At 34.4% G+C, this 15,522-nt stretch overlaps 1 protein-coding gene across 2 annotated transcripts in view; it reads right to left on the reverse strand.

The window, feature by feature from the left end:
- LOC115451089 (collagen alpha-1(XVIII) chain) overlaps positions 1-15,522 on the reverse strand; it is a 212,849-nt gene that overhangs the window by 78,655 nt on the left and 118,672 nt on the right. For both annotated transcript variants that reach the window (XM_037438829.1, XM_037438828.1), the window contains exon 3: positions 10,078-10,625. In XM_037438829.1, coding sequence (XP_037294726.1) covers positions 10,078-10,625 — 548 coding nt within the window. The remainder of the gene's footprint in view (positions 1-10,077; positions 10,626-15,522) is intronic.

Here is a 15,522-nt window from a genome sequence, read left to right on the forward strand (position 1 = left end):
AACGAGGAATAAATGATTTAAATAAACAAACCATACCCCGAAGCGGACAGTGTTGATTGTCAATTGAAATTTTCATAATTCTGGGTAACCTTTGTTTGGATTTGTTTGGCCTTATTGAGTTATGGAGGGTATGGGATTAGGAACGTGATTAAATGATTTGTGAAATCGATTTTTAGGAATCGATTTATATCGATTTGAAACCATTGAATAGTGGTACATTGAGGTGAATGATTGATTTCTATTAGGGTAACGTAAATATCACCGATTTGCTATAAGACATCCCACCGTTACTTACATCAAATAATTTCATATATCCAATGTTAATGGCGCTTTATGAGGACCGATTCGAGAATTAAAGAAAAAAATGACAAGATCACGAGATATAAGTCCACCGAAAACAAACACCAATAAAAAAGATTTTTAATAATAGTAATCGATTCCTTAAATCGAATTCTAATCGATTTCATTTGAAATGTATTCATCTCTATACAGTTTGTGTACGTGAAGCGGGCAGACATTCGTTGAAGCGTCGTGTTGACTAGGCGTCAGGCAGTCTGGAAGTGAAATACGTTGTGGCCATTGTACGAAGGGTTAGGAATAATTTATTGAGTACTAGCTTTGGCTCATTGCAACGTTTAGTATTTCTTACATGCTTAGAATCACGCCTTTTGTTTTCGAGGATAGGCAGAGGTGACACCCACACTTCGTTAGCTATGTAAGGTGTCATTTAAACGCTATCCTATTGACTTTTACTGTGTACTATTCCAGGAGCTGGTCTGTTACCGAGCCCGAAATAAATATTACTCGACTCGGAGATCTCAGTCCTCAATCTGCTAGTCCTTATATTATAATACTGGCCGGTTATCATATACTACTCATTGGTTACGCACTACTACTCCTGAGAGAGTTTAGGTCTTAATCCACCACGCTAGTCTTGTGCGGGTCGGAAGACTTCAAGTACGTTCAGAATTGTTTTTGGAGAATTCTGAGGTTTCTTTTCATACTAAAGCGAACGATAATTGATACAAAATTAACAATACACACATAACTTAAAGTCAGGTTTGGATTGTGAACTTGCGGTCGTCCGCTTCGGCAGACCGTTCCCTTCTCAACTAGGCTATCTAGTGCTTAAAGCGTAGACAATGCTATGTCACCGGGCCAGAATAAAGTTATTTTACGCAATAAAACTTTAGACTACCTTTCATGTTTCTCTTTTCTCTAGCCTTTATTACTTTATCTACCAGATACTAATTTTAAGAAACACATTTTCCGTAATGAGACCCTGTTTTTTTATGTTTCGAAGTTAAGCTGAAACTAAATAACAGTAAAATTTATCCAACACTCTCGATATTTATTAGAGAAACATGCAGTAGAACTGCCAATATTGAACGTTTACTTTATTTCTATGTAATAGCATGAGCCCGCATTCGCTTTATTGAACTGCTGAAAAATTTATTATAGCACAATTTCATTCGATTCTTTATTACAACAATTTGATGCAAACGATTCGTTTGTTAGGAATTATTTTAGTAATAAACATTAAGATCTTGTTCAGACGATAAACGTTCAAAGTTCGGTAAAAAAACTACATATTCCACTTTTAGAATTACGTTAATGTTGCATTCGTTAGTTTGTCACTTTTCAAATGTTGAGGATTATAAAGTCAATTTAATTTTATTCACTTGCGTCATTGTAATTCTAAAGGTGCGATATACTAGCGCGCATAACACCCCTATCAATATACTTAAAAAATACGTGTATTAGTAAACGCGCGTCTAACGCGCGTCGCGCTTGTCATGTGAACGCGGTCTTAGATTTAGATAATTATTTTTATTAAGTATTTAAAGGGGTTATTATAGCTTGATATAATTTATCATGTTTTACGGACTTACCTATATATGAAATATAATATATAGGTAATTTAATTGAATGTAATAACATTTTTAGATCCAATTTTAAGAGTATGAAAATTTTTGAATTATGTCATAGTTCACTACGTGTCATCACACTGTTTTAATAATCTTCAACAACTAAGCAACTAGACACCTACATTAGTTATTAACTACAGAATCAACAGTTTCTTATCTAAAATAAAATCTACAGTGCTCATATCGAGGGTAGAAAAGAAAGTACAAAATAAACACCCACCCTTGCCAACAGTAGGGTTTTTAACGCCCCACTCATGACTTCAAGAACTCTTTACACGCAGGCAAACTTAACTTTGCGCCCCATAAATTCCCCATAGGCCTTTCGATGTTACCATAAGACGCAAAAACCAACTAAAATCAATTTGCCGACCGCAAAACTGTGGTATTCATGCAAGTTGTCATTATAAGTGCGTCTGAGTGCAAACGAAAGAATCGAACGGTCGATGTTCGATACTATAACTAAGTGCGGTCGGTATCCACTTTGGGAAAGTGTTAAAAAGGTTTTTTCCCGACACATTTATCCAATGTTTCCCGTTGAGTGTGGTTTCATTCGAGTGTAGCCCGCTGGTTTAATTGCAGTGAAATGTAGCGTTTATTTCAACGTTTTAGATACGATTAAACTGTACATCGATTGATTGTTACTACATGTTTTTTACATTGAAAATAATTCTTGTTGTTAATGAAATATGGTTCAATATCGATGGCCATGAGGTATGATAATATTACTGGTAAAAGATTTTAAATATTTCCTATATTGTTTAGAATTCTTTCTCAATATTTTATTAACTTAATTATTTTTATTAATTTCTTATTACCGGCCGGTATGAATAAACGATTCCAATTTTAATCTTCGAGCTGATTCTACAAATGGACCAATCAAAATTTCTAATTTGTAAGATGACAAAAATTCGTTGCTTTGATTGGACCATTTTCAAGATTGATCGAAAAAACGAACGGGATCATTAATTAAAAACGGCAGTTAAAGATCAGACACTGTTTTCGGTAATAATAAAAAGGTATTTGGATGAGTATTTTCAGGCACTAACATTATGGAATTCAAATATTATGTTCATAAGAACAAAACACCTTCTCTAAAAAAAAATATAAGTCTAAAAGTAATCGTCTAATAAGGTAAAATATCTATACTTAATACTTATTAATACTTTATTGTAAAACCAGATTTTGTTATACGCGACTAGTACTAACGAGCTTCACTTTCTCATCAACAGATGTCGCTAGTTGCATGTTTATAACTGTGAGAATGAGTATCAAGCTTAATTTATATAAAGCCTTAAAACATACAGAGGATGCGGTCGTTAGCTGCACGTGTTTGCACACTTCTAGCTATTTAGCTCCGGTGTTTGGCTATGTTTGAGTGGCAAGACTTTACCTTCGTATAATTTGTTATTATACATTAAATAAAAAATATATATTAATGTATTGTTTGTTCTGTTTTTAAGGAGTAAATTCCTGTAACAGGTATTTCTATGTTAAATTATATGATTATAGTGTCTGTGTTATCAGTTTTTTTATATTGGGAGTATGCAGTGCAGTTGTCAAATTATGATGGGCTTTTCTCGACCAGAATTTGACTTTTACTAATATAAATATTATGATTTATCTATGTTTCTCACAATGAAATATCATCATTCCAAATTATTATCTCGTACACAATTCGGACATATCTTCAACAACCATAGCACCTATAACATAAATCCCTAAATAAAATCACTTTAAAAATTAAAAACATTATCCCATACTTCTTTTAAGCAAAAAAAGCAGTCAACATTTACCGTATTAAATCTTAAGTTAAAACTTCGAGGAGCAATTCATCCGATGTAACTCGGCTTTCAGACGGCTTTCCCGACGTGAGTCTTTTAGTTCACATTATATTGGCTAAGTAGCTCATTGCTCCCGGCGTTAAAACTGGCACGACCCGAATCCACTTCCTACATATTTGATTACACCTAGACATCTTCATTGACCTTTTTTCTTTTGCTCGTAACAGTCTTTGCTGGTCCTATTTTTACTATTCGAATTTTGAAATTGTGTTTTGTTATAGTAAATTCGAATTTTAAATTGAAAATATTGTAGATATTATGGATTAGAAGATTTAAATTAAAAATAAAAATAATTTTAACAAAAAATTAAACCGCCTTCAAAAACCACTCAAAACCAATAAATAATTTCACATAACAAGTATAATATATTGGATACCAATTTTGGAGTCGGTGCCTAATTAAAATTGCTAGTTAGCTATATTTGTTGTATAGTCCATCTATGAGCTAAATTTCTTTCAAATCAATTAAAAGGAGTAGGTTTGCGTGTACTACAACATACACAGTGAAAGGTGTAATACCAAGCACATGTATGGTGTTTCATCTTTTTATTTCCTCTTTTTTCGAGGCAGAGAGTGTAATACACCCACATTTGACCAGCTATATGTAATAGGGGAAGAATTTGGGTAGTGTTACAGTTCACAAATTTAAATATTTCCTTAATAGCTTCCATTTGCTGTGCTGCGGCGATGTGTTTATCTCCGGTGACGATCTGACTTGCTGACTTTGTACGCTGGCAGCTTATTATTTTCGTATATTCGTTAATGTATTTATCTAGCTTAACTAGCAATTTTAATTAGGCACCGACTCCAAAATTGGTATCCAATATATACTTGTTATGTGAAATTATTTATTGGTTTTGAGTGGTTTTTGAAGGCGGTTTAATTGTTTGTTAAAATTATTTTTATTTTTTGCTTTTTTGTGTTAGTAAAAAATAGATCGTCTCAATGGCATAGTTGTGTTTTGCTCACGATACGACTATCGCGCTGAGGAGTTACACCTCTGAGTACCACTGAAAAGAGGAAAAGGTGTGATGTTATATATATGTATGTAAGAAGTAGATTCAAGCAAACCTAACGCAAAAACACAACTGATATTATTTGGCTCACAGTACAACTATCGCGCTGTGGTGTTACACCTCTGCCTACCCCTGAAAAGGGAAAAAGGTGTGATGCTATATATATGTATGTATGTAAGAAGTAGAGTCAACTAAACCCAACGCAAAAACACAACTAATGTGTTTCGCACCCAGTACGAGTATCGCGCTCAAATGCTACACCTCTGCCTACCCCTGACACGGGGAAAAGGTGTGATGCTATATATATTTATGTAAGAAGTAAATTCGAGGAAACATAACGCAAAAATACAACTGATATATTTGGCTCACAGTACAACTATCGCGCTGTGGTGTAACACCTCTGCCTACCCCTGAAAAGGGGAAAAGGTGTGATGCTATATATATGTATGTAAAAAGTAGATTCAAGCAAACCTAACGCAAAAACACAACTGATATATTTCGATCATACTTTAACTATTGCACTGTGGTGTTACATCTCTGCCTACCCCTAAAAAGGGGAAAAAGTATGATGCTATATACATATATGTATGTATGTAAGAAGTAGAGTCAATTAAACCCAACCCAAAAACACAACCGATATGTTTCACATACAGTACGACTATCGCGATGAAATGTTACGCCTCTGCCTACCCCTGACACGGGGAAAAGATGTTATGCTATATGTATAAGTATGTGAGAAGTACAGGCAACCAAACTCAATGCAAAAACATAACTAAATACGTCACAGGAAAGCTAAATTCGCGATTTCCTTTTCTTGGACGACATAGTTATTCTAGTTTTTTTAATTTTAAAACCAAACTACCGAAGCGATCTTGAAAAAAAATTTATGGGACCAATCTGGAGAGAAATTCTTTCGAATAAAAAAAGAATTTTCCAATTCAGTTTATAAATGAGCGAGTTATGAGGTAACAAACATACAAAAAAAAAAACACGTCGAATTGATAACCTCCTCCTTTTTTTGAAGTCGGTTAAAAATATGTCTGAAATTTATTTGTTTTAAAAATTACTTGACGTTATTTGTAGGGTGTAACGATGAGTATGAGAATTAAATTTTAATCATTATTTATATTATTAGTGCAAGCCTTCATTTAGTTTACGAAAAGAAATTCATACTGATTTTAATGTCTCATCTCAAAAACACATAAATTTCAACGCATTTCCCTACAAAAAAACAAACATACATCACGCATTAAGGTCCAAAAGGATATGCAGAGGCGCAACCAGGGTACCCAATTTTCGCCAAGCGTGTTCCGTCCCATGATGTGATAGGGAGCGAGCCTATCGCTATATAGGGTACAAATTCCAGACTCCGGGCTGATACTGAGCAGAAAAACCCAAATATCACTTTGTCCGACCTGGGATTTCAGCTACAGATTATTTAATGAAACAATAGTTATTTCTACATAAAAACAAACTAAAATCATGGTGTAACGTGCACAGGCCAATCGTATTACAGACAGCGACCAGACTGTCACCGATGTCGGTGGCTCGAGACAAAAATAACAATTTCCATTTGGTTTTGTTACGTACTGTCAATCCGCTGTCGTTCGCAACACTACAAAACAGTTGTAAAACTTATTTATTATTTTGATAGCAACGACTTTGTAACTAACAAATGAGTAATTCTGCGTAACGTTTGAGATTGAATGTAAAATGTTGTTTGTTATTTATTTTAATTATGCGTAGAGTGATTAACGTAAATAGCATTAAAATATTTAATATTTCTGTTCTAATTACCTATGCTAATATTTTTATAAAATTTTCTTAATTTTTGGTTCTCATATAAAATATACGTAAAGAAATGGTATGTAACTGATGCGTCAACATCAAGAATTTATTCAGGACATCACACTGTGCAATCGAAAAAATGATGTTATCCAGCAAAGTTATAGTCCCCAAGTTACCCGTCCGGCGTGAACTACAAGATTTGATATGCAAACACGACTCCCACGGTGGTTGCAACTTGCGAACTTCCTCGGGCACCTGAAAATAACTTTTACGTAGACTAAAACATTGTCCGATCTCTGCGAAAAATCTCGGACTGCACTAAATTCTCGGTTTAAATGTATTATCAGGTGACTATAATGTAACTATATTTTGGCATCCTAAAGATTTTTCATTGCTCAGAAACATGAAACTATGACATAGAGAGTTGCTGAAGTCTGAATGAAATGAGGGTAATAGTGGTGTTGTGTTTCTCATGAAAAAGTTGACCGGATCTGTGTGGTGTCTTACGATAGACGAGGCCACCAATGTGCGAGCATGTGTTTCAATTTGAATGCTGTAATCACAGCACATTGTGAGATGGAATTTAATAATGGTGATGAACTCAGTCCAGTGCCATGAAATGTTTAGTAATTTACAGCGTGATTGGTTTCCTCATTTAATATAAATAATTATTATAATTATCAACTATCAAAAGACGAGCAGCATGTGTGTCTAATCATTCAGTTTTCTTTAGAGAAAGAGCATTAAGTACATTATGAAATACAATTTTAGATTTGTGCCGATTATGAAAAAGTTATTTCTTAGTTCACAAATTGGTTGATAAAAAGAATATTTGAGTAAAAAAAATTAATAACTTTTTTATTGTTTTTTTTTTTTATTTTATTTATGGTTATAAAAACTCTATTGAGTTAGAAATACATACATATGTTTGTTATTATGTTGTCATGAACGTACGAGTTCGCTAGCTACAATATTCAAAAACCTCTTTTATTGAAGATAATTGTGTTCTTGTCGAAGTATCAGAAGTATCAGTGTGACCACCGTTTTATTCGCAACACCATAACTGTGTAGCCGCAGCCTAACATTTCGTAAAAGTGATACAAATAACAGATCATATAAAGAAGTTTCAGTTACAGGGAAAACCAAACAAGACGTAAATGTTAACACGGGTTTGGTTTCGAAGTTTTTGCGACTAGTTAGGGAGTTGTTTAATAATGTAAAGGTAACGTGCGTGTTGGTCATTTTTGTCGTTTGTTTAGTTTTTGGTAGTTTTTACCAACATTTTGTAATAAGATCACTGTATTATTGCAGTAGATGTGCGTTGATATGTATTGTGCTATCACTGTATTCAATAGCTAAGGGAGAGATACTTGTGTTTCGTATAATTGTTCATTAATAAATATATATCTGACGATGAAATAAATTGTGTAGTTTTTCTTCTTGAATCTGTTTTTATCACACATAACGTCATAGCCAATATGCCTGTCTGTCCAATATAATCTTTCTTTTTTCTATGAAATTTAATACCCTATATTTTAATCTAATTATGTTTATTTTCCTAATCCGTTCTACGGTTTTAACGTTTAAAACATCTAAATATCTTTAAACTTTCGCATTGATAATATTAGTAAGAAGTAAGATAAGGTTAGGATTAAGAGTTTTGTTTATCTCCAGTAAGGGTTTGTTTACAAAGGCATGCGATAAAATGGGACGCATGGGTAGACGCCTTTAAAGACCGGGTGGTGTAAGTAGCGGGGCCTTATAGCCCAATTTTCAACTAGCATGAAAGTGAAATATTTACAATGTGGATGGCCGTTTTTGCTGGTGATCTTTAAAGGAAACTAAGGTCCCTAGCCAGGATAGCGAACTATGAGCCAAATGTGAAATGAAAGATCACATGTTTTCTCATCGTGCCGAGATAATATTTGATCGTGTAATAATAATAATAATAATATCAGCCCTGTATTATATACTTTGCCCACTGCTGAGCACGGGCCTCCTCTACTATTGGATCGTGTGCATGAAAATATTTCTTTTGACTAGATTGATATTACCTCGTATTTTTTATACAAATTTAGAGAATATTTTCCCTTAACAGTCACTATTGCAACTCCAGTAAGCCACGATCGGCAGTAGCAGGCATTTTATGATACTTATAGGTAAAGCTCGCCGAGTCTCAGGCGATTACTAATTAGTCTTTATCAGTAACGAAATTAATGGAATAGAAGGTTATATAGGGGTTGGAAATATGAGTATATTTCCACTTAGAACTTCATGCCAACTTAATATAAGTAAGTCAATTGGATGCATTTATTTAAGTATATCTTTCCAATTCTAAGCTGGATAACCAGTCCATAGAATACTCTAAAATTCTAACAATGTGTGATACAATAAATTGCCTGAATAAAGGCCCCGAAAATGCAAATATAAAGGAATATTTGTACGAAGCACTAGTGATAGATGATCTCGCTGTTTGCCTCTAGTTTGTTATTGTAATTATTTAGTGGGCCATTGTTTAGGAAGATGAATATGTGGTCTTTTGTATTATACAGAATTTGTGTCACAAGGCTAATCCGCTGTTAACCGAATTTTCGCAACGTCTATATTAGTTTCCAAATTATAAAGTGATTGGTAATATTCAGAAAGAGGTAGACGGAAATATTATTAGTACACCAATATTTCGAGCATAATTCTGTTCTGTGATAACTGCGAACATTTCGCCATTTTGGGTACAAATCTAGCTGGAGGTGTTCGTGTGTTTTTAATTAAATAATAATGATATAAGCCTTGTATTATACGAGTATACTGTCCCACTGCTGGGCCCGGGCCTCCTCTACTTCTGATCGCCGCTCTATGTATACATATTTTTTAATTAAATGCCGGAGTATAATTACAATTAACAACTTATATTACTGTCTTTCTAAGCCATTCACAATAATTAAACAATCATAGTACAAATCGGTCATTCATATTGCCTTTAATTCCTTAATACAAGACGCGATTAAAATCAAAGCGGCTCTTAAATAATTTAAGGAGTTTGTTAAGAGGGCAGCCGCCCCTTCCACTTATTACGTAGATAATTGCATAAACAAGTTGGCTCTAGGGTACTGGAGACCCTAAGTCGATGTAACTTCAACTTAATAGAAAAGTTTTACGAGAATTACCGCTTAGGGATCTTTACACCACTCGCGTAACGAGGGTTATTTTTATCGGTACATCGTACAGTTTGTTTAACGTTAGTTTAGTGTTGACCGCCGTTTACTTCAGAATGGTTTTATAAATCTCCACACGTTTAATATTTTTACTTAACGTTTTTGGTTTTTAAAATTCGATTTTACGTTTTGCCGTCGAAAATTTGTCAGTCGTAAATTTCACTTCAGAATTATTTACAGATATCAATGTTTTGTTTAATTCGATGTATGCCAAGGACAGGTTTAAAAAAATCGAATCAATGTTTGACAGTCAAAATAGTTGTCAAAATTCAACAAATGTTATTATTACTTACGTGAAATGCGCCTCTGATTAAGGGTCCTGCTTGGCCGACGTAAAGTGTCGACGCCGAATCAAACACCAACTCCATTGGATTCCTCTTCACTACAACCGTATCGAACTCGTGGCAATTCAGGAACAGCGTCACGTTCTCCATCGTCACCCTTAAGGCAAACCGACTCCACTTCTTCGCAAAAGATGGCACCACAAACGATGCTATCGTCTGAGATAACGTATAGATGTTTGCATCGGTATATAGTAAAGAGATATTCGTCAATCCAGGACCTGAAGGGATAAGCTGTACTCCCAATTGCACGACGGTTTCCAAAGGATTTACTACTGAGAAAAGGAATCCTCCATCTTTATTCGCAGGTCGGACTGTAGCTGTTATGGCGAATTCTGAATAAAGTTTCTCAGGCATGAATAGACGGTATGGTGATTTGATATCTGAGCCAGGCATCAGTCCATATGCAGGGAACCCGTCGAGACCTTCGTCGAAATATTGTGTCTTCGGATTGCTGAATGGTACTCCAATGGCGTGCAGCAAGTCATACTCCGGTATATCTGGAATTGAAAGTCAAAATATGTTAATTACTAGTATTATTACATATATAACAACTGCACACAAACTTGTTCCAGCAATGCTTTAACAAATAGTGACAGAAGTGCCTGACATTAAAGACAGGAAAATTTAGATGCCATTGATATTATTTTACATTGAATTCTATTTTCAATTATTAATTGTAGCAAATATCTTTAACGACTCAAAATTAAATTCTAAAATTACAGACCGTTTATTTTACTTAGTTAATAATTTCATGTATGAATCCAAAGCGCTAACTCAGAACACTTTTATTTTTATAATAAAACAAGATGGAAAACTTGGTAATTTAAAATTTGAGAGCAGAAATAGTTAAGAGTGCATTTCTTTCACGAGAGCTACTAAAATTTATTTTTACTTTAAAATGTGCACGGTAACAGTTTTTTTCTGTAAGTGCAACTCACTTGGCAAGCAGACGTTCTGAGTGGTCACAATTTATACGCCCTGGGTCGTTACCACGAATGTTCATTTGAATATTAATATGGCTTTTGCTCGTAAATATCTTTATGGTCTTCTTTGGAGTATGAGTAATGAAGAACGTTTTCATGCCTATTGACGTTATGGGGAAGCTTGGGACTCTTTATTGGAAATACAGTACTATTGTTCGTGAAGGGAGAAGAAATCGTAAAGAAAGTAGTATTTTAAAGCCTATATTTTGATAGTGCTTTAAAGTGAGATCCATTAATTTGTATGAGGCCTATTCCATCTCAGTAGTAGAGGAGGCCCGTGCTCAGCAGTGGGCAAGTATATAATACAGGGCTGATATTATTATTATTATTATTATCATTATTTGTATGAAACCGCGTTTATTTGATCCTTTGTTGAATTGTATTTATGCTTAAAACTAAATTAATTACAGAAAACCAAAACATCTAAGCTGTAACATCTTAGTTTTTCTAAATAATTTAAAATCGTTTTACATCTCAAAAACTATTCGATGTTCCTAGAGACCAAATGTATTTTAAATTACAAGTCATTTGCTATTCTACATGATTTCACTTATCAGATTTTTGGGGCAAGTACATTTCAACCTCGTGTTACCAAATTGGTAAATTATTTTTGGTCTGAAAATACAATATACAACAGATAAAAAAGTATTACATTGTGCATGTTGTTTTTTTGTTACAGAAACAAAAAAGTATGTATCAATAGAAATATTTTAATAAATGTTTTATTTTAACTACGGCTTTAAAATGACGGATGGATATCAAATTATTCTATTACTAAAATCGGAAAAATGGTAGCGCATCGTAACCAAAATAAATATGATTTCCATATTATTTTATTTGAGTACAGAAAATTTTATTTAAATAGATTTATTGCGCTAAGAAGCATACAACCTACTTTATTATTCTGGACACCGTTTCATAATTCCGTAACAAGTTCCTTAACTGTGATGCCATGGAAATTGAACCCTTAGTAGAGACAATAAGAAAAGTGTTACTGCACATATTCTTTATTATAGTTTTAAGAAGTTAAAATTAAATTGAAATAACTTTTATTCATAAGTCTAGATTGTTACAGAAATCTAATGAGTACAGTGCACCAACAAAACAAAAATGGAAATATACACAATAAACAAACTAATATGTTACATGGTTTTTATTATTTCATATTTTAGTTTTAACTACAGAACTAACGAAATATACATTGCTAAGGGCCTGTCACAACATCTGAGTAAATACTATTCGTCACATACGAGTATAAGCCGATCAAATACAAAAGTCACACTGTAATCTATGCTCTCAAATAAATGACAACTCAATGAGCACTCTCTATATTACCTGTTTAATACTACAACTGTCAAATAAAAATAATGATTTCTTATATTTTCACGTATGTTACATAACATCACGCATTTATCCCCGAAGGGGTATGCAGAGGCGCAACCAAGGCACCCACTTTTCGCCAAGTATGTTCCGTCCCATGATGTGATAGGGGGCGAGCCTATCGCCATTTCGGGCACAAATTCCAGACTCCGGGCTGATACTGAGTAGAAAAACCCAAATATCACTTTGCCCGACCCGGGATTCGAACCCAGGACCTCAGAGCGCTATTGTACCGGACATGCAATACAACTACGCCACCGAGGCAGTCATTACGTATGTTAGACATTAAAATTAAACTTTTTTTCAGATTTTATCGTCTTTTTTTATATTTTAATTTTCTCTCGACGTTTCAAGACACTGTGAGCTCATTCTGCGTAGGTCGGACCACCAACAGCTACAAACGTTTAAACAGTTGTACATAATATAATTGTAAAATGTAGGTAGATATTGTAATGTTGACTTTGCGGATGACCAACATTTCAGTCCGCCGCGTCACCACGAAGGCTACAAAGTCTTCGAAACGCCAGGAGAAAATAAAAATACAAAAAACTGCGATCAAATCCGAAAAATAGGTTATTTTTAATGTCAAATAAAATTGAGTTGAAACTTATGACACAGGTCCTAACATTCCAGGCTATTGACTCGAGCCTCTTATTGAAACAAAAGCAATTAAAATAAAATGTAGCCTGTTCCACTTATGGTTCCTGTAGTGTTATATTACTAAAATAATTAATTCAGTAGTTTCTGAGCTGGCCGGCATAATTGTGTCGACTGGCGAGGGATAAGCATCTGTCGTTGGTCGATTTTTATCTGGATCCCATTCCGCTTACATTTCAGGTGCAGTCGGATCACTTTACCGGTCCAGTAAAAACGAACTCGTATGACAAAAATATCTGCCTACGGAGAAGTTTCGAATACTTCGGCCACATTGCAAGGAAAAGTTGAGACAATTTTAAAAAATTGCTGCTGACTGGCAAGGTGGCTGGCAAACGACCCCGGGGCAGAAACCCAATGCGTTGGTCTGACCAGTTCCGGTCCACGTTAGACACCACAGTTTGCGAAGCCTTTCGCGCCGCCGAAGATAGGACAAGGCGGCGAAACATAGTCCGAACAAAAGTTCTTCAGCAAGGTCACGACCCTCAGCATTGAGGTTAATCGACGCAAGGAGGATGACTAAATTATCTCTATTTATATTTGTAGATATAGTTATGACTTATGATTTACCTTGAAAGTAATGAATAACAGATGAAAGTAAGCAATGGTGAATAACTGTCATCAAATTATATGAAGAACGCATAATATGTTCCATTTCCCGCCCACCTTCTTAAATAAAAATAAAAGATATTCTACAGAGGTAATGTAACGTGAAGTTTAAATTTTTCGACGACATCAAAGTATTGTTTTAGAATGGGAAGTAATTTATTCAGTTTTATTATCCTGATGCGTGTCACCAAGCGATGAATTATATGAAACGACCTTTGCTTTGTTTAAGTTGTACGAATCAACCTAAAAAATACTTAGAATTAACTTCTACATATTTCGACAGATATAAATACATATTGAAAATTTGTATTTGAATCCGTTATGGTTTTTATATAGGACTCATTAACGATAACGATGTATCGATATTCTTTATAACTATCGATGTTCAATGTTTATTTTTATAAATCCATTATTACTCAACTGATTACATTTTACAAGTATTATGTGTTTACATAATCTATAACATTTAAGACTATATTTATGCTGTTACAAAACATTTGAGGCTATTTGTTAGGCGCAAAAGTTTAACAGTTTATAATTAGATTAAAATTAAAAGCGACGCGGCGGTATTTCACCCGGCCATACCTAATAACTAGAGAACCACCAGTTCCGACAACTGGGCCACTTTTCATACGAATTGTTTGCAGCGAGGGACAATTAACGCCCAGCAGTTTTCTCCTCTTTGTACAGTAAATGGGGCTGTTAAAACGATTGCGGTTCTCGGAATAGGGATGCGCGTTCCCAACTGTGTAAAGATGCTTTCACACACGCCATTCTTTGGTTTGGAAGTCTATGATAATGGGTAGGATGTTATATTTAAATGAATGTATAAAAGTGACTTTAGAAGTTATATTAGATTACACACACACACACACACACACACACACACACACACACACACAACATCACGCATTTTATCCCCGAAGGGGTATGCAGAGGCGCAACCATGGCACCCACTTTTCGCCAAGTGTGTTCCGTCCCATGATGTGATAGGGGGCGAGCCTATCGCCATATCGGGCACAAATTCCAGACTCCGGGCTCATGCTGAGCAGAAAAACGCAAATATCACTTTGCCCGACCTGGGATTCGAACCCAGGACCTCAGAGCGCTGCCGTACCGCGCATGCAGTACAACTACGCCACCGAGGCAGTCAGTCAGTTATATTAGATTAAATGTAGAAAAATTGGTTGATAGGTTATATAGAGACGTGTCTACACACATCTATACAAATTTGGAACCTATTCACAAAGCAGTTTTCGATAGAATTTGTTGAAAATTGATTGCAGCATTTAAGATGTAAACAATATTATGAAATGAATGAGCAGAGTAAGGCCTAGCGATAACAATAATCTTTAGCAATGATAGCTAACAAGCTGTTGAGTAAACACATAAGTCATTGAATTAATGTTCGTAATTATGAACCTTAATAGGTTGAAGCACGTGTTTCAGTGGAAACTGTAATGTTAACAGTAGTCGTAAGTAGATTTAAGATGTGTAACATTATGGATCCCTTGTCATTCGAAATTAATGCTCATATTATTGTAGTTAGAAGTTACAAGGTCAATACAATTCTAGTTTACACTAAAATTCAACATTCCGATGTAAAAAAAATAATACCGGAACGCCTTAAACTTAAATAAAATGATTCTTATAATATTTTAAATGTCGCATTTTTTTTCTTTTTTCATAATTTTCAATCAAATCAACATTTTGAAAAATATAATTTTTAAATCTTTAAAATAATATAATCAATGAGGAAGGATCTTTA

Source organism: Manduca sexta, chromosome 15, assembly GCF_014839805.1.
Source record: "Manduca sexta isolate Smith_Timp_Sample1 chromosome 15, JHU_Msex_v1.0, whole genome shotgun sequence".
NCBI lineage: Eukaryota > Metazoa > Arthropoda > Insecta > Lepidoptera > Sphingidae > Manduca > Manduca sexta.